This window comes from Tetrao urogallus (assembly GCF_951394365.1).
Source record: "Tetrao urogallus genome assembly, chromosome: 1".
In the NCBI taxonomy this organism is placed as follows: Eukaryota; Metazoa; Chordata; class Aves; order Galliformes; family Phasianidae; genus Tetrao; species Tetrao urogallus.
The window spans coordinates 42224675-42243890 of NC_136813.1; the positions used below are offsets into that span (position 1 = coordinate 42224675).

Consider the following 19216-nt stretch of genomic DNA (forward strand, 5'->3'; position numbering starts at 1 on the left):
AGCCTTTTAGAGTGCATGTTTATAAAACTACTTAACAGAATAGGGAAAGGAGTGATTTAGATACATTTCACATTGAGTTGACACATACTGAAAGAAACCTGCAATGTTAAGATACAGATTTTATGTTTAAATTCTGCTTTTCATTCTGAAACACCCTCAAGTACTTTACAAACAGACACATTTGGAATGCTCCCACTTTCTAGCACTGAAATAGTTACCTACGTCCTGAGTGAGACATAGCAGATGTCTCTGTGCAGAGTGCTACAGAACAAAGCGGTATGCTCTTCACCACCACACTACAGCTGATAGGAAAGAATAAGCAGATTGTAATTATTTCAATTGAAATTTGGCAAAGAGCCCAGCATCAGCAATTCTGCTCCTCTGTAAGACTGCTGTGAAACACGATTGTACTCCAGGTTTTACCACTCATTGGAAAAGCTGGAATAATCATGTTGGCTGGAAAAATGGTTATTTGAATCAAAGCTGTAAGCTCAAGCAGACGTCTCAGTAAATCTACACTAGAATTTCTATGCAAGAAATCGTTGGTATTTTAACTCCTAACTATAGCTTCTCTGATCTTTTCTGCTTCTTTCACTGTAATGATTTGTTAGTGTAATTATAAGTAAAATAAATAAATAGAGATAAGTGTAATTACACCTGTACTTATGTAATATATACAATATATGTATGTATGCATAGACAGATAAAAACAAATATATGCATCAGTGTTTTTAAATATAAATTATATATTGAATGTGTTTGTATATTATAATACTGTTTTAGTCTTTTAGTCAACTAAAGAAGATTTTATGTTAAATTCTCTTGCATAAGCTACATACATATGTAAACAAATCTCAGATGACCTCGACTATATGTGAGACATCATTTTCCTTATGTAGGCTTTTGTGAGTTTTACATTAATGATTATGAAAATAACATTAAAAAAATAAAATAGGCTGATCCAGTATTTTATGTTTGTGTATAGGAATAGAGGTGTATATACATAAATATGTATCAAATTTATGTACATATGTGCGATTACTGTAGGTGTCAGTTACTGAAATATAGCAGATTTGCACGTGTATATTGAGAACTCCTCAGCCTTACCGAGCAGACCACAAGAACAGCAGCCTAAAGGAAGGGACAGTGCAAACTGAACCACTTCATGGACCAGTCAGCCATCAACACCACAGCATCAAATATACCCCCTCAGTGGCTAGTATGAGTCAGTATTTGAGGAACGTAAACTGGATGTATATCCTTGTTGCTATGTAAATTCTAGTATGTTTAGAAAACCAACAACAAGCTGCACAGTTAATCCCTAAATGAAACAGTCAAGACTGCAGCAGATAAAACTGGAGACAAGAGCAAGAAAAGCAAATTGTGGCAAGGGAGCAGGAGCTGGGCTGTGAATGCTATGCTCTAAGTACATAAATCGGTAGGATTTTAAAAGAAATATGCAAATCTATAACCTTACTGAGGACCAGAGATGAAGGGAAAATAAATGAAGAGATCAGGAGAGGTATTAAATAAAACATTTACTTACAAGAGATTTCTTCTCTACAGGTGCTTCTGTTCCAGGCTCAAGGAACTTGAAACTACGTGATAAAAGTCCTGGGACCACAAGGAAAGGCAAATCTATAACAAGTGCAGCAGGTCACCAACTGAACAGGAGGAAACTTAAGTGCCTGCGACCAAATGCCAATAGCAGGAAATGTATTTTGCAATATAGAGATACTGCAAGCATAAAAACTTATATATTTGAACAACAGAATATTTAGATTGATATAATTTTCTACAGCTTTACTGAAGGTAGATTGAAATATGCATGAAATTATAGTCATCATACAAACATGATGGTTTTCACAAGGTTTATTCCAGTATAGAATGCACACAGATCTAAAGTTTCATGCCTTTTTTCTGTTATGCCCCTAATACAGCAGGATTTCTGACTATATATGGGTATGTAGAGAGATTGCAACTGGCATTTTGAGCAAAAACAAGCACAGCAAAGATAGGCATGACTGATTGTTTTAACAAACAATTTTGCAACGCGTATGCAAGTCTGAACTCTTTCCAATTTTCAACTAGCAGCATGAAGTTATCTTGACCAAAGGCTTTTATTTTCAGTTCTGAAATACTCACTTTTTACCTGCTACTGGTAAATAATTGAGACCCCAGAGAAGAAATAACATCAGAAACATCTTTTAATGAATTGAAATTTTGAATATTTTATTGATAATTTCATTAGTTTACAGTGCCTATACCACAAGAGTTCCTATTTCCAGAGACCACAGAAAATGAAATACAGAATTATTTTACACTGCTATACAAAACAATTTTTAAAAAGTCCTTTTAACATTATTTCAATACAAACAACATTTTCTTCCTAAGCCTACTGCATCTTAATCGATTAAGAGGCATTTGGGACACTGAAATACCACAGCTCACAGTAGATGCTCCATAACCACTGCCTTTTCCATTAGTTTCTCTGAGGTGTAGTACCAGTGCATCAGTTCAGTCCACCCAGTCCGGAATTTCCTCTCCTAACTCAGCTGTATGCAGGCAGAATCCAGAGCGGCGGCAAACATCTAACTGCCATCTGAAGGCCAAAGCACAGAGCTGTGCTGTAGCTTCTTCCAAGTTCATCTGTTTTCATCGTGTGTCAGCTCTTCAGTCCACTGTGACCAATGACTCTTCCTCAGTCACGCTACACTGAACTTCTCTCTGCAGTTGTTCTGTTACCTGCAACCCCCCGTTTGAGGCTGAAATGAGTCTTACATGGGATGCTTTATCCCAACAACTGATTTTACCCTCTTTCTCTTTTTAGCTTTTCAATTCTCTTGTCCAGAAAAGAGAGTATTTAGCATCTTTCTTTTTCTTTTTTTTTTTTTCTTTTTTTTTTTTTTTTCTTTTAATTCAAGGCAGCAAATTTCAGGCATGTGTTTTTTCTTTAAAGTTCTGCCTTAATGCAGCTCCAACTGAACTGAATGTTTAACATTCGCTGATTTCAGAGGTTCTATGAACAGATCTCTACTTAGAACTTTACAGAATGTCAGTATTCACTATAAGAGTAATAGTTTATGTAGAACACAGACGCATTTGATCTCTTCTGTATATTCTTTTAAGTACATGAGAGCAACATTCTTGATTTTTTTTTTACAGAAAATGAGACCTTTAGCAAAAATACTGCTTTGAAAAATACTGGGAAAAAAAAAAAAAAAAAAAAAAAAAGAAGAAGACAAAAAGTGTACAAATATGTACATATTACTTTGAAAAGTGGGCAATATATGTGATCTTTATTTGCACTCACATAGCAAGACTTGTCTTAAAGAGTTAATCTAGGAAAAATGAAAAATGTTACACAATGCAACAGCTACATTTTAAATAAAAACAACGATGATATACATGTACAATATTGTAATGATATAAAACTTGATGAAAATAGTACTGACCAGTATCGAATTTAGGATTTAACTGATTATCCATTCTTAGCAGAAGAAACATGCTTCACAGAAAAAAAGCTGCTTCCCACGGCAGTTTTCATGAAAGTGAAGCCAAAAATGTTTCATAAATATGAATGTATTAAAAGTTCTGTTCTTCAGAATTTCAGTATTATAGCAGTTGGGTGTTTGTGCTGCAGAGAAAGCTGGTAACAGCAACCTAATGGTAGAAAACAAATGTATATACACACACACACATGCACACACACACAAACATGCTCAAATGCATGTGCTTAGTTCCTTTGTTTATACAGACATAATTAATTCTTGATGGGGCAACACCAGGGATGGAATTCACCTCTATTTTCAGTTGTCTTTAAAGTATCAACTACCTCAACTCCAGTGAGATGAACCTCATCCAAAGAAATATCAGCTGAACATTTTATGAAAACTGTTTTCATCTTGATCATATTTAAGGCACTTGATAAAAAAAAAAAAATCTAAAGTGAGTTAAGGCTGAACAAAAAAGGGAAAAGTCCTTATATGTAAAATTTGGAAATTAAAAAAAAATCCTGAGTTTTGATAAATAATTTTATTATAATAAAATACCATGTCTACTGAAAAAAATGTCTTTTATAAAAACATGTTATATGATATTTTTTCCTTGAAAGATTCATGCCTTAGTGCACAAAATATGTTAATAAGTCTTTGGGGACATCTTTAATAAAAAATTCATAGGACACGAAAAGCCAAAGAATGACCTGTTATGTATGTACAAAATGTGTATTGCTCCTGGCAACACACACCATGTTTACTACAGGCATCTTTATCTTTCTGCTTTTTACAGGGTCCTGCCCATATTTTAATGCTTTATAATTAATTAAGCTTCACTAAACTATTTACAGAAGCAGAAACTAATCACACATCTTCTTAAGCCTATAAATGTGGCACTACTGAAATAGAACATTTTAAAACAACATTGAGTGTGCTACATAATACTGCTCTTTCAAAGCACAGTTTGTGAATTATTTTTCTTTGTGAAGACTTAAATCCATATGAAAACAAATGTTCAAATTCTCCCGCTGTTTTTTTTCTAACATTTTTTCCACCTGCTGTTTCTGAAGGACAGTATGCCAACTGCAGCTTTGACTGCCTCAAAAGTATCTTGAGAAAGCTGTTAGGACTCTTGAATGCCCACTCATTACAAAGGGATACAAACAATTTGTTTTCAGTTAAAAGTTGGTAGTTTCTAATACTAGCCATTGTTTGTATGGATCTACTACTCTATGCTATTGCTTTTTGTGTGTTTTTCTCTCTTCTCTTGCCATTCAACACAAATAACATGGAAACAGTTAAATGGATCATACTCCAGTACTGCTAAATGCACTGAATAAGCAAAGAGGCTACAGAACAGTATTTATGTAGGCCTTGGAGGTTCCTTCTACAACAATGGGTAAAACAATCATCTGAGCAAAATGCACTTTCAATTTGACCGCATCCTTTAACAATTAATTAACTACATCTATAAAAGCCAGATAAAAACTTCTACTTTTTTACATTTAAACTTGTATTACAACATATTTCAGGTTTTATTTAAAAATAAAAATAAAAAACCAAGAACAAAACAACACTGATGGTGGTTAATCTGCTTTATAAAAGATAATACAATATATTGAGTTATACATAATACTGGCATTGACCCAATTAAAGTTATATTATACTGCTTAGTAATTACTGTGACTCCAGTTCCTACAACTGTTATGGTGAATACAAATGGTGATTTAATATACAGGAAGCAGGGATCGTTCGGAAGTGCTGATTCAGAAGGATTCAAGTGCTAACAACGACTTTTTATGCTTTTCTTCATATTTTGTAAGTGACAACATTATAAGCGTCCATGATTTTGAGAGCTACACAGATTTGGGGCAATTCTTTTTATCAAGTCTTCTTTGTGCGAAAACAAAACTAAAGTTTTCTGAATGCTACCACCTCATTAAAAGTAATTGCCACTTTCTCTTCAAAAGGCACCAGTGTTAATACATGAGAATATACCTTTTATGCCTGTTTTATGAGGAGCTGTACTTGTTACTGGAACGGAAGTTATCATATCCGTGATCATTAGCTTTGAACTTTAAACATGACTGTCTTTCCTCCAGGGACAACAGATCTTTGGATTGGCACCAGCAACACAAACATGACTGTAAAAATGAAAGGAATGAACAATGAACATCCAGCATCATTTTGTTTTGCGCATGTTGCAGGACGCATGGAAACACTGCCCTTCTTCAGTGGTACTTTACAAAAGAGACAATGTGTAAGCTTCCATTTTGTCAAGGCAATGTAAGCCAAAAATAACAAGGCTATGTTCTGCACTGCTTAGATCACAACTAGCCGCAGCAAGCTGAGCGCTGGATGGCATGGAGGGCAGTATTCCAGCCACATACATACTAGCTGAGTCTGGTCTGCAATTCTACATGCATCTGAAAATAAAATCACTTCTTTTCTCTCACAATCTTTCCTGTAAAAAAATTATGGAGTAATTTGTACTTCCTAAACGAAGCACTGTTTAGTTCATTTTTAGAGGGGAAAAAAGATTAAATAGGAGAATGTTGAAAAACTACACAAATTGTAGCAGATGTACTTCAGCCCTCTTGCTGGTGTTAAAAACTGACTGGCTTTTGAATGTCCTCCTGTGGTCCTGACAGGAGGGGGTATTGCATGGTTTCTGTCTCAGGCTTTTTCTCTCTGCACAATCAGGACTTTGATTATTGTGTGTTCTTAACCCTGGTTATTCCTTCAGAGTGCCAGCAATGTAGACAGGGAAAACGAGGCCAACACTTAAAGCTTTTGCAACATGTTGTAAGTATGAGGGAGACATCACAGCACTTCTGGACTACTAGATGTAGAGCTGACTGGTATCTGACTGAAAATTACAGCCATTGAAGATTTTACACAACTAGGCAATAGGCCTAGCAGTGATCAACTGTTAAATGCCTTGCAAAGAAGAAAAACATAAGAATTTCTGCACAGCAGTGTAAGAATCTTGATCATTGTCTGAAGACACGGAGTGGCCTCAAAAAAGCTCAAAAAACACCGGTGCTGTTTGGTGCTGCTGGATGTCAGACCTAGACATTTTATGAGCGGATGTGGTAGATCTGGCCGGCTGTAAAGCTGTAGGACTGACGGGAGAAGGGCTGCAAACCAGAACCTGAAGTCCAATGTGGAGAATGAGTACCTAGGCTATTGACACAAACCAAGACAAAACTACGAGCGGATCAGACCTTTCCATTGGTGTTTGAAAGTGACAAGGGAATACTCATACACTCTTTGTTATCTATGCACATACTGAACCAAGTGCTCAGTAAGTTTCTGGGGAACACGGGGTCAGTGTGTCCCCTCTGTTGGGTTGCAGAGGATATGACTACACGAATCTCCAGAGAGCAGCCTGAGACTGTTTTGTCAGGGCTCTCAAAGTGGCCACGTGCCAGGACCAGTCAGGAAATGATGTAGCCTGATGAGCATGGTGCTAGGAGGGTTTATTACACGTTATGCTATTTTGTTTTCTTTTTTTAACTCTAGGAATCCTCAGTACCTTTCTACATAGCTTCAGAGGGAGAAGGTGAGAATACTTACCATAATGCAACTGAAATTTAAAGTAAACTTCAATGAAGGTTTGTAACACTTTGTGTGTGTGCTATAGAATGAATTTTACAGCTGACACCATCTCTTACAGAGGTGCAACTCCCAACAGTCTCTTACCTTAAAGCAGTTTTGGAATCTCTTGCTCACCAAATACAGAGCAATTGGATTGATGCAGGAATTCAATGAGGCCATGTTAATGCCAATGTAGTCCATCACAAGAAAAAAGCTGTGTGAAAATTAAAGTAGACTACTCATTTTCTTGTAAAATGTTTACAGTTACAAAGATTGGATTCCGCTATGGTCAACAAAGAAGAAATATTAAATGTGACTGTAAAGGGACCTCTGTCAATAGGACTAACTCATGCAGGTAATGATTGTGCTTAATGACAAAGTTTGAATCAGTAGACCATTCTCATGAAAGTAATTTCAAAAGATCCAGTTGCCTTAACTTCTGGGAGGAAATATTCCCAACGTTTTCTTCACAGGTTTAATCTTATCTATTCAGTCGAAATGGAAAATGGGGACAGAATGTCCCCCACATCCACATAATGTCACAAGACAGAATGAGTGTCCCAAAAGGGATCAGGAAAAGACAGGGCAAAGAGGATAGAAGCCCTCTGTTTGTGGTCTTCCTCATAATTTCCCAACTGTTAATGGAGTGAAACACAAATGTTCTAGATAAGGAAGAAAACTTCAGATATACAGAACAAGTTAATTCACTGGGAAATCCAAACATTCTTAAGGAGAATTCAGCAGCCCATATGTACTTTATTTGTGTAATCTCACCTTAAAAGTTCACATCTATTGGGGTCCTTTTGATCATAAATAGTGAGTTTCAATATTCTGCTTAAATGAAGTGGAAGCCAACACAAGGCAAAAACAAGTACCAGGCAGAACACAGTCTTGGCCACCTCGCGTCTCTGAAAATGAAAATTGGAAAGAACATTGTTATAGTTTCTGTGTCTCTCTTGATGGTTGTTTGCTTCCAATATCCAAATGTTTAATAAAATAAAATAAAATCCCTATAAAAATAGGAGTTACGAGAACATCAGAGTACTTTACTTTCTTGGAATATGTACTTAATGTTCTTTGTTGTTTTAGATGTCTTGCACCAATTCTCTCTATCTCTAATTTACTGAAGTATGAGTAATGACATGAAAAATCACAGACATAAACAGTCTTTTAAATCAAAATGAGGAAGATAGTCATCAGCTCAATCACTTTCAAAGGCCAGCTAGTTTTCAAATGCATTTTCTTGCACTTTGATCTCAGTCCTTCCATTCATGGTTCTAAGAGATTGAAATTATAGCATTATCAAGGTAAGAAGATCATGCTTATTTACATCACCATTGCATATTAGCATGCAAAATAAAAGTCTATTAGAAAACCATGGATCACAAACATATTTTACAGTACAAATGTAAATTAATTCTCTGTTTTCAGAATTCCATTCATGACACATGATGTTTCCCTCTGATACAGTACTAACTTGGAATGTATTCTGCAATGTGTTTTGTTCTGATACACTGATAACCTTACTACAGTTTGGCATGAAATCAATTCAAAAATATTTAACAATTCTACAGCACCAGCTTCTATATCATGGGATGATCTTAGTTTCAATCACAAAATAGCCAGCTCTCATTATTACAAAGAAATGAGCCTATAAAATCTAGAGTACTGACGGCAGATAAGAACAAGTGTCTTGCGATCATCACTGAACTTCTTAGGTTTCTAACAGCTTTGATACATACATGAGTTTATTAGCACCACTGCCATGAAGTACTCCTTAGTAGTAATCTTGAAGTTGTCATAAAAGTGTAAGACAATGATGTGGCATAAAGTCAACGAAGTTGTCAGGGATAAATTTTTACCTGTTTTAAGTGATCATTTAAAGCAATCTGCATCCCGCTTTTCTTTCGTAACATCTCACAGGTCATGAGAGTATAGAAAAGTGCTGTGATAGCCAGTGGCAAACAGAAATAAAAGCTGAACAGCCACCAGTCTTTAGCTTGCTTGTAAAACTAGAAAAGGGAAGAAGAAAAAAAAAGCATTAAGAGTTAAATGTTTACAATTTTGAAAAGTATATTATAAAAAATTGGTCAGTCTGTCCTGAAAAAATATCTATATAAGGTGTTATGTTACAGCTGAGAAAACAGGGCAAGAAAGCAATATGTCCTCAACTCACAAAAAGACAGTCTTCTGAAGGTGCTTATTTAGCCAACATAGTTCAGAAATTTGCCAGTATTTCATCTGAACATGTTCAGATGCATTTCTCATACACTCGTGAACATTGTAATCCACAGAACACTGCGAAGGCTGAAGCAGCTGTTCTAGAGAGCTGTGATACCACCTTTGGTGTCTTACCATCATAAAGGATGTTTTCTGTATGGGGTGAAGCAGGCAGATTCTGAGATCCTTTCCCCTGTACTCCATTGTTATCATGTCAAATGCAATAGCTTCAGGAACAGCCAATACCACCGATATAACCCAGATGAGTACAATTTCAACAGCAGTCCACTTTGGCACTCCGATTCCTTTAATTCGACTCCAAGAAGCAACTGCTCGGTACCTGGAGTAACAGCATATGTTTGCAGATTAAAAGCACAAAGGAAAAAAAGAAGCTGTCTGGTTTAACTGGCTTTTAAACTCAGCATCTTAGTTGAATGGAAAAGAGAATTTGGGGCAGTGCCCTTATTTAAGAGAGTACAGAGTTTGATGGAAAAATGGGTCTCACCTGTCTATACTGAGGGCACACAAACTCAACACTGTGATGCCCACTGATGCTTTTTGAATGAAGGGCACTAATTTACACATTTCGACACCAAAGGGCCAGTCCTTTGCAAGTAGCTGTAAAAGGAAAACAGCCATTAGAAATGAACAATTTTTTAAAAATAATTCCCTTAGATGTAACATACTATCTTTCTCTATTTTTTTTCCAGCTTGTAAAACTTCATTAGAACCATTTCAAAAAAAAGACCCTAAAGTGCATGTCCTAAAAACTGAACAGTAGCAACACAGCCACAGGCATAATCCTGACTTTTCAAGCCCTGCAAATTCAATTCATTTTGCTTCCAACTTCACCACTTCAGTGTTCATGGTGAAAAAGTGAGGATTTCACACTTCCTCGTATTGGTTTTATCTGACAGGCTTTTCCTGAAAGTAATTCTCCATTTATTAGAAACAGAGAAAACAACTCAAGACTGATCAGAACAGAAACACAACAAACAGCTGCACACCTTGGGTGGGGGTTATTTGAAAACTGAGTGTCGAGGCTTCCTCAGCTGAGAAGACGGGTTAGACTGGAGGGCAGTGTGTCCCACAATTTTTTGCTGACCATGAGGGGCCTCCCTTCCATTCAAGGAATACAACTAGCTTGTTTGATGTAAAGATTTCACAGATGAGATGAATGCTGTACTGGAGATCTTTATTGATCAGTTTTGCGATTGACCAATAATTTGCAATACTACACCTTGTATCTACGTTTATCACAATCCCTGTTTCTTATACTTGCATAGACATCTTCTGACAAATCCCCACTGCTGCGCTCTAGCTGATTTAGAGAACAAGTCTTACTGGACACAGAAAGCACTTTCCTCACAGATGAAGCTATGAATTGTTTGCCTGCAGCTTCAGTTTAGAAATATTTAATCTCTGTACTCCACTGCAAGCTGCTTTAATGGTTCAAACACATCACAGCCGCGGCCAAATCTTCCAATTCCTCATAAAAACATGGCTCTCCAGAACAGGGGTTACGCCAAGAAATAGTCGCAATTGCTTTATACAAAAGTAAACCTTCTGAGTTTCTGTAATTAGTTACATTATCTAAGCTCATCTCTACAGATCTGTTTTTCATAAATTTCTTCAAATCAGGCCTTTTGGATCTATTGCTGAGAGAGGACTTCAACATGTAAAAACAGAGAGAAGAAGCACGAGATTACAAAATCCTTCCCTCAGCTCAGATCCCCTCAGACATCTTTTTTCAGGGGAATGTAAGAAAATAAACAGATCACTATGTAGCATGGATTCTGCTGAGGATCAGAATTACTGAAAATAACCACAGCGTTGCCCACTGATGCTAGTTTTGTTTAGGGAAGTCTTCAAGCACACCTACATATGCATTAAAGGATAACCAGTTACATGGGCTAGAAAGCTTTTCAAGAGCACTGGTATAATTTAAATATAATTTTATTTCCACATGAAGGAAGTTAAGTACATTTCATGACCATGTGCTTTTGGAAATCCCTATGAAGTGACCAGAAAACCGTCAAAACCCTGCTTTAGTCATATGCTGAAAGGGGATCTTTGAAAGAACAGCAGAAAGAAAACTGTAATACAACCCTGCTTTGATCTACTTTTTCCACGATATCCTTAAGTCGGATGAGGAGTGTAACGCTTCTGCAGAAACAAAGCAGAAAAATAAATTCTAAGGATTTATGTTTCTTGAGTTTCATGGAAAGCAATAAAGCAGAGGAAGTAGGGAGAAAGCTGTAAGGACTGTACAGTACGTTTTGCTTCTGTGATGTGGGAAAATAACTCAGATTGTAATTGAAGTATTTTCAGCAAAGCCTCTCCCTGAGACTTCTTTTTAATTGCCAAAGGGGGATGAGAGTAACAAACTCTTATTAAAATTGCAATGTGAATAATTACAGGTTTTCTAAATGTACACTCTAAAGAATCAAATGACATCTGGACTAATTTATACATATCAATTAGCCAGAGAATCTCCACTCTACCACACACCAAGTTGCTAGAGAAATCAAAGACTTAAAAGAAAGTCATTGTACACTTCCTTATAGTATCTACTGTATATTGTACATTTGTATAGATTAAGTCAGAACCAATTCATAAAAAAGCATGTTAAAATGGAAATATTTTGCTCTTCACCAAACAGAAATTCAGAGCATTGATCAAATTTCCATTGAGAGATCCTACCGAAGAATTTTAGCTACAGCTAGCTGGTGTCTGTACAAGACATTCCCTCTCTCTCTCTTCCTAAAATCACAACCGTTCAGCCACGCATGAAACTTCCCAGAACTAATGCTTATCTCTCAGGTGCAGACAGTCACACCTGTGCTCCGAGCTGCCTGGATCAAAGCCAGCTCCAGTTTGGAAGCCATATGGCTGGATTATAATTGCACCGCACATGAGTGAATGTGTGCTTCTGAGAGAAAGGGGGAATTAGTTTGGGTTTAGCATCACATCAAAATATTACTTGCATTCAGCCAGCTTTTAAATCAGAGGCAGAATGGATGCACAGCTGTCTGCCTTGGATTGGAAAAGCACGTCCTTTATCTCTTGCAGCTGATGTATTATGAAATTTGAGCATTTTAATGCATGAGTCATCCACTTCCTTACCATGGTATTGCAAGTAGCTAATGATATACTTTGCAGCAAAAGCTTGAAAATACAGATAGTAAAAGGAAGAAGGATTTTAATTACTGAATTACATATGCTTTCTTGTTGTTTGTTTGTCCTTTGTATTTCCATCTCTTCAAAACGCTGCCTTAAAGTAGAGTGAAAAAAACTTCTGTTAAAGTATTCAGTAAGAAATAGTTATAGAGCGTTTGCAGACAAGAACAACTGATTAGTCTTAGTTTTGTATTGAAACAGTCTAATACAATTTCATATGGGTATAACAGTTTTTTTATGATTCGTGGCAGGGTATCCGTAACAACAAGAGTCCCATTTTACAAGTGACAAATGACTCTGAGTCATGAGATAATGTCAAATGGCAGGAAAGGGAAAAATAATATTGCATTTTCAGAAGTAAAATGTCAAAAGAACTCTACCACTGGTTGTATTCAGAGTGGGGTTTCCCAATGTTTTATTGTCATTTGTTTTGCATGGGCAGTTCCAGCTGCTAAGACTGAAATGCTGAAAATCATTGCAGGAGAGTTGGACTACGTGATCTATAATGGTTTCTTCCAACTCAGATGATTCTATGAGATAGAACACTGCAGAATGATGAGAAATTAAACTGAAATGAACTCTTCTATAGCAATCCCTGTTTCTACATCTGATGCACTCCTAGCAAATACTTTCTCAAGCCAGGCCTCAGCTGATGTGAAAGTTGTTCAGCAATGAAAGTAGCCCCAAGAGATATTGTGACTCAGAGACACACCTGCAAGTTACAGTTCCTGCCCTGCTCCCTCTTGATTGCGTAGGAAAAGAGGGATGTTAGTAATCTGCTATGGAATATCCCAGCATGTGAGAGCAATGCACCACTCCTGTTGGCCCAGCGGCTGCAGCCAGCAGCCTGAGGGCTGATGCCACAGCTCCAGCCCACCACTGTTGGCTTTCCACAGTCAGACAAGAAGTAGCAGCAAGGTGTGCACTCATTTACATCTCTGTCCTAATCCGAAGTAATGAATGCACGTGGAAATGCTAAGCAGAACTTACTTCCTCCTGGCTGAGCATTTGCACTACGTCTCGTTCACAGTGGGGTAGGACTTGATATTCGTATTTATGAATTGCAGAGCTATATGTGAAATCAGGCACGCAGGTGTACAACTAATTCACAAACAACACTTTTTGTTACATCTGTGAAACAACTGGCAGATTTTCACTTTTTAGACAGGGAGGTCAGGCGGATAAAGATTTTTCAGTATTTCACGGGAGCAAGCATTCTCCACAACATGGGTTTGCTCAGGAAATTAAGCTTATGGTCACAGACTCAAACAATATTATAAAATATACTACTATTTAACAATAATTAGGGTTTATTCATATGTCAGAATGGGATCTTTTCTTCAGACAAGAAAATTAATTTCTTTTTCCACAGTTAATCTAAGAATGTCTTACTGATCCATCCAATTAACAGTCTAAATCTCAATGTACGACACATGATTAATTCCCTTTTCATTTGCCTTTATTCATCAATTTTGCTTACTAACTATATTTTTTGGAAAAAATAAACCAAAAAACTGAATTAAGATGAAACAGTATAACGCACACACATGTTGAAAATGACAGAAGTCTTGTAACATCTTGTCAAACTCAAAAGTTTCTGCAATCTCACAAACCCAGTGTAAGGACTGCATCAAAAGTAACCATAAAGAAAGCTCTTCCACTGTCAGACTGGGGAGCATAAATGCAGAACAAAGCTATAAAAAAAATACAGAAAAAAAAAAAAACAACACCAAGTGAGAATATGAAAACTTGTTTTGAAATTTGTCACATGCATTTTAAGTAAATGTATGCATAACAAATATATGCACAGTAAAAAAATTACTCTAAATTTAGAAATCTATGCTGATGTTTAATGTACTCTGGTTTGGAGACCCATAGTGAAGACTGTTTGCATGCACTTTCACCATATAGGCGTTACTGCTACTCCATATACTGGTCTCAGGGTAAACTCTTCCCCTCTGACTACATAACAAAGTTATCCCCATCGTCTGTGGAGTCCAGGTAGGTTATTTTGCTGGACCATTCAAAATGGTTTCAAACTTAAAGAGGGTAGCTTTAGGTTGAATTTGAGGAAGAAGTATTTTGCAGTAAGGATGGTGAGATGATGGAACAGGTTGCCCGAAGATGTGGTTGATGCCCCATCTCTGGAGATACCCAAGGTGAGGCTGGACAGGGCTCTGAACAACCTGATGGAGCTGTAGGTGTCCCTGTTCAATGCAAGGGAGTTAGATCAGATGACCTTTGAAGGTGCCTTCCAACTCTAAGGATTCCATGATTTGCCAAGTGCCTACAACAACCATTCGTTGACAATGAAGAAATCCTAAACCAATTAAACACCCCACAAAGCTGAATTTGGCCTTAGATCATTTTCTTAGATAAACACCAATTTTTGCTCCTTCTCTGAAATTCCTTTCCTCTACTCTTAAATTACACTCTGTGATAAAGGAATCCATCACAGCATTTCCAGGTAGACATTCTTCCTCATGTATTTATGCTACAGCAGATTGATAACCAGAGTTCAGAAAGTCACACAAGAGTGTGTAAAGGCTATGATCTTTCCCCTGTTAAATATCCATTGGAACATGACCATAAATTTAGTTTAATATAAGAGAATGAATATTAAAAACAAGAGAGGTTGGCATAAGAAGAGAAAGGAGGGTGTTACACAGTTTGGTTAGTTTATAAAGCTACACATTCTGATATCACTACAGATATACATATAAGAAGCAGAGCTACTGCTGTGGAAAGGCATTAAGTTTGTCCTGATGTTGTTCTGGCATCTGACACGAGACATCACCTTTGTCAATTTGGGAAGCTAAGTGTCAGCCTCCCAGATCTGTACCGTCAGAAGAACAAACTGTCACTGCTTTCCATTATCCATAGATTCAGCGAAGAGAAAGTCTAATAAATTAGAGAGAAAATCTAACAATGAACAAAGACATGGTGGTGGAGCCGATGTAGGCATAGAGCATATTTACAACCACTACAACTGGCAGAAATTTGGCAAAGCACCTTGCTGCAGAATGAGAGTCTCAGTCTTTTCTTTACTTCACTTCTGCAGTTTTGGGGATACAGCCAAAGCCAGCTTGTTTCCCAGGACCCTGAAAGATGAAATGCCTTCCAGGTTCTGCTTCCCAAAACACAGTGCTCCTCTTTCCCTAATCTTGTATCTGTTCTGCTGATGGTGTGAATGATTCCAGTGCTTCCCATCTTCTACTGAACGCATTCATCACATTTATCAGCTGCAATGGACTAATTAGTGTATTACACATTGGACCGTATTTATCTCACAGTATACAGAAAATGTGGTTTTCTTCAGATACCCTCAAATGAGTGATGTAAACATTCATTTGTGCTCCTTGGACACCACTCACTTAAATACTCACAGGGGACATCTTTTGCATTTATCACATTCAATAGCTAATAAAATGATGCTCCTAGTGTGAATTCTGAGTTCTCTCTTACAGATCTGTCTGGAAAGTGTTCAAGGACACTTCCATGTTCTTTACTCCAAGAGCAGTTAAGGAAGCTGATGGCATTCAACAGAAGAAATCCTTTCATGTTCTTGTTCATGTTGCTGGCTAACTGAGGATCTGGTAGCAATTCTGAACATCTGTTTCATTCAGTTGGAAATTGTTTCAACTTGCGAATTACAACAGTGAAGCACACTTGTTTTACAAACTGCGTCCTTGCTAGCCTTTGTTTTCCCACATTGCTGGGTGATTACGTCGCTGTACTGTGGGCGCTTTGTGGGTGGAATTAAATGGATGCAGAATTGATAAGAAAAAGAGTTATCACCTTAAATTGAACACGTGCTCATACATAAGGTCTGCCTTGTTATTTACTCCCATTTATTTAAAAGTCTTGTTTTAAAACAGCCAGTATTCAACTCACTGTTCTAATGGATAACACAGTTCTCTTACGGGCTGCTCACCACAATGAGCGGCCATGCAGCAGATTCAGCACCTGCGGGCTACTGCTCAGCTCCCAGCCTTATCCTCCCAGCACAACAAAACCCTGGGCTTGCAGCTGGTGTAATGTTTACTAGTTTGCCTCTGACCCTTTATTCCTCCCACTTCAACCTACCCACGCTGATATACTTGGTGGCATTCAATCAAGATAAGGACAGCAGCATATTATTGCACTTTATCATTGATTTAATTTTGCAGTACTGTCACTGAAATTGCAAAGTCTCGTGCTCAGCAACTGTTACCCCCATACTCTTTTGAAAACAGAAGAGAAACAAAGTGGTTCATCTGTTCTACAGAAATACAGTTTTTCACAAGTTTGTTTTGTTTTGTGAATTCCAGACTTACACAGCTCTCACAAGAACTATGATAAACACACCGTACGGGAAATATACTACAAACTGAGGAACTCTCACGTAACCCAGATTACCCAGCTCAGGAATTTAATGCAACCAGGATGAGCTCTAAGCTCCCTGTTTGGTAACACAGTACTTCAGAAGAATAAAATATCCTTCTATTCTATATTCTACTCTATATTCTAGTGGTTGGTGACCCTGCACATAGCAGGGCGGTTGAAACTAGATGATCATTACGGTCCTTTTCAACCCAAGCCATTCTATGATTTTGATTCTAAGATCCAGCATTCTCCCACTTCAACAGCTTCTGCAACTCATCACTGCAGACACAAAAGACTAAACTCAAAACCTGTCCCTCCAACAGGTTTTTTTCCAAAGATAAAAGTAATGCAGCCCAGAACTTTAAACCACACATATGAGGAGAAGCAAGAGATGAAGTCTCTGCTCACTTTACGCAGCAGCTGATCAAAGGATGAGACTTGAACTGGATGGGGCTTTTTAAAAGGTCATCTGGTCCATCTACCCAGTGGCTGCTGAGGGATATGCACACTGTCCAGGCAGAAGGTGTTCTGTTTTACCAGCATCCCCTTCCAGAGCACTCATCCCACCGGAGTCTGGATTCACACGCATAATGAATCCATAAGGATATACATGCTGTTCAAGCTGGTAGATGGGACAGACTGTGCTCCTGTGCCAAGCCACATCACATTAAAGAGCAGAAAGCAGCAGGTGTGGCTAAGTCCTGCAGCTCAGGCTGCAGCACTGGGAAATAGCTCACAGCTCCAGACAGGACAGCACCACACCCACCATCACTGCATGTATGGAACAAACATTTCAAAGGCCCTATATGCTGACTGTGTGGGTCCCTGTGAAGGACACTACCAGCCCTGTCCCACTGGAACAGATGGATCTGAGCAGTACCCACATCTATGCCTTCCTTATGTTCCTCAGGGCAAAGAGAGGTGTGTCCTCCAGTACTTAAAAGGAGCTTATAATCAGGAAGGAGACCAACTCGTAACAAGGGCAGATAGTGATAGGACAAGGGGGAATGTCTTCTTTTTGAAAGAGGGGAGATTTATGTTAGATGTTAGGGGGAAATTTTTTACTCAGAGGATGGTGAGGTGCTGGCATAGCTGCCCACAGAAACTGAGAATGCTCCGTCCCTGGAGGCATTCAAGGCCAGGTTCGACGGGGCCTTGGGCAGCCTAACCTAGTTAGTGAGGGGCAGCTCTGCCCACGGCAGGGGTTTGGAACCAGATGGGCATTAAGGTCTCATCCAACTTAAGCCATTCCATGATTCTACAACTCTATAAAACAGAGCATTCACCTGCTGCCCAACCATCCTTCATCCCTAGGTCAGCACTAGCTTCCAGGTGACTCTGTTGCCCACCCACCTCCAGGCACAAATCTCTGCCTTATTTCCAGCCGGGACAGGGCCCGTCTGGCTGTGAAGGGACCACATCCACACCGCAGCCGGTGGGTTCTGCCCCCAGCATGTACCCCCGTCTCACCTTGTAGACGCTGATGGGGATGTCGATGATGATGTGCAGCAAGTCACCCAGCGCCAGGCTGGCGATGAGGATGTTGGGGCCGTTCCTCATGCACTTGTTCTTATAGATGATCCGCAACAACGTGGAGTTGCCGATGATGCCCAGGACGAAAACCAGGCATGACACCACCGTGTTGATATACTTGAAGGTCTCCTTGATCTCCGTCTGCCCGGTGCACATCGGCGGCGAACCCGAACGCGGTCGCCCTCCGCCCGCTCCCCCGCCGCCCTGGGGCAGCGCGGCCGCCCGGGAGGCGTTGGGCTCGGCGCCGCGCGGCGCTGGAGGCGCGGCCGTCGGAGGGGTTCCGTCGGCCGCCGCCGGACTCAGCCGCCCGTGAGGCGGCGGGCGCAGGGCTCCGTCGCCCTCGGCGGCGGCGGGGCGGCGGCCGGGCAAGAGCAGCAAGAGGGCGAGCAGCAGCCAGAGGCGGGCGGCGGGCATGGCCCCTAGCCGCGCAGTGAGCGGGGCCGGGAAGCGAGTGCGAGGCCGCAGCGAGTCCCGCCGGGGCGAAGGGAAAAAGCGTGACCGGGAAGACCCACTCTGCTCCCGCTCCTCCCGCTCCTCTCCCCCTTGCCGGGCCGGGTCGGGTCGGGCCGGGTCTCCCCGCCCGCCGCCTACGGGGCTGCGGCTGCCGAGCGAGGGAAACGCGCTCCGCAGGTCGATCCCCGCCCCGTCCGGCTGCCGCCACTCGCCCCGCGCCGCGGCTGGAGGGACGCGGCGGCTGTCAGCGACGCAGCCAAAGCTGGCGGCTAAAACCCAGGCGGCGGGGCAGTTCCCCCCCTTTTCTAAAACATAGGGCCGCATCTGACCCGTCCGTCACGGCCAGACCCAACCCGCGCCTCCCGCCC

The 19216-nt window shown here is 39.7% G+C and overlaps 1 protein-coding gene across 1 annotated transcript; it reads right to left on the reverse strand.

Moving 5' to 3' along the window:
• Positions 1–5509: 5509 nt before the first annotated feature.
• On the reverse strand, positions 5510–18809 carry EDNRB (endothelin receptor type B; the record flags this gene model as incomplete). The annotated part of the gene is made up of 7 exons (XM_079543990.1): positions 5510–5641; positions 7203–7311; positions 7872–8005; positions 8960–9109; positions 9453–9657; positions 9823–9935; positions 18333–18809. The coding sequence occupies 7 exons, from the start codon at positions 18807–18809 to the stop codon at positions 5510–5512; spliced, it is 1320 nt and encodes a 439-aa protein (XP_079400116.1).
• Between the last annotated feature and the right edge of the window lie 407 nt (positions 18810–19216).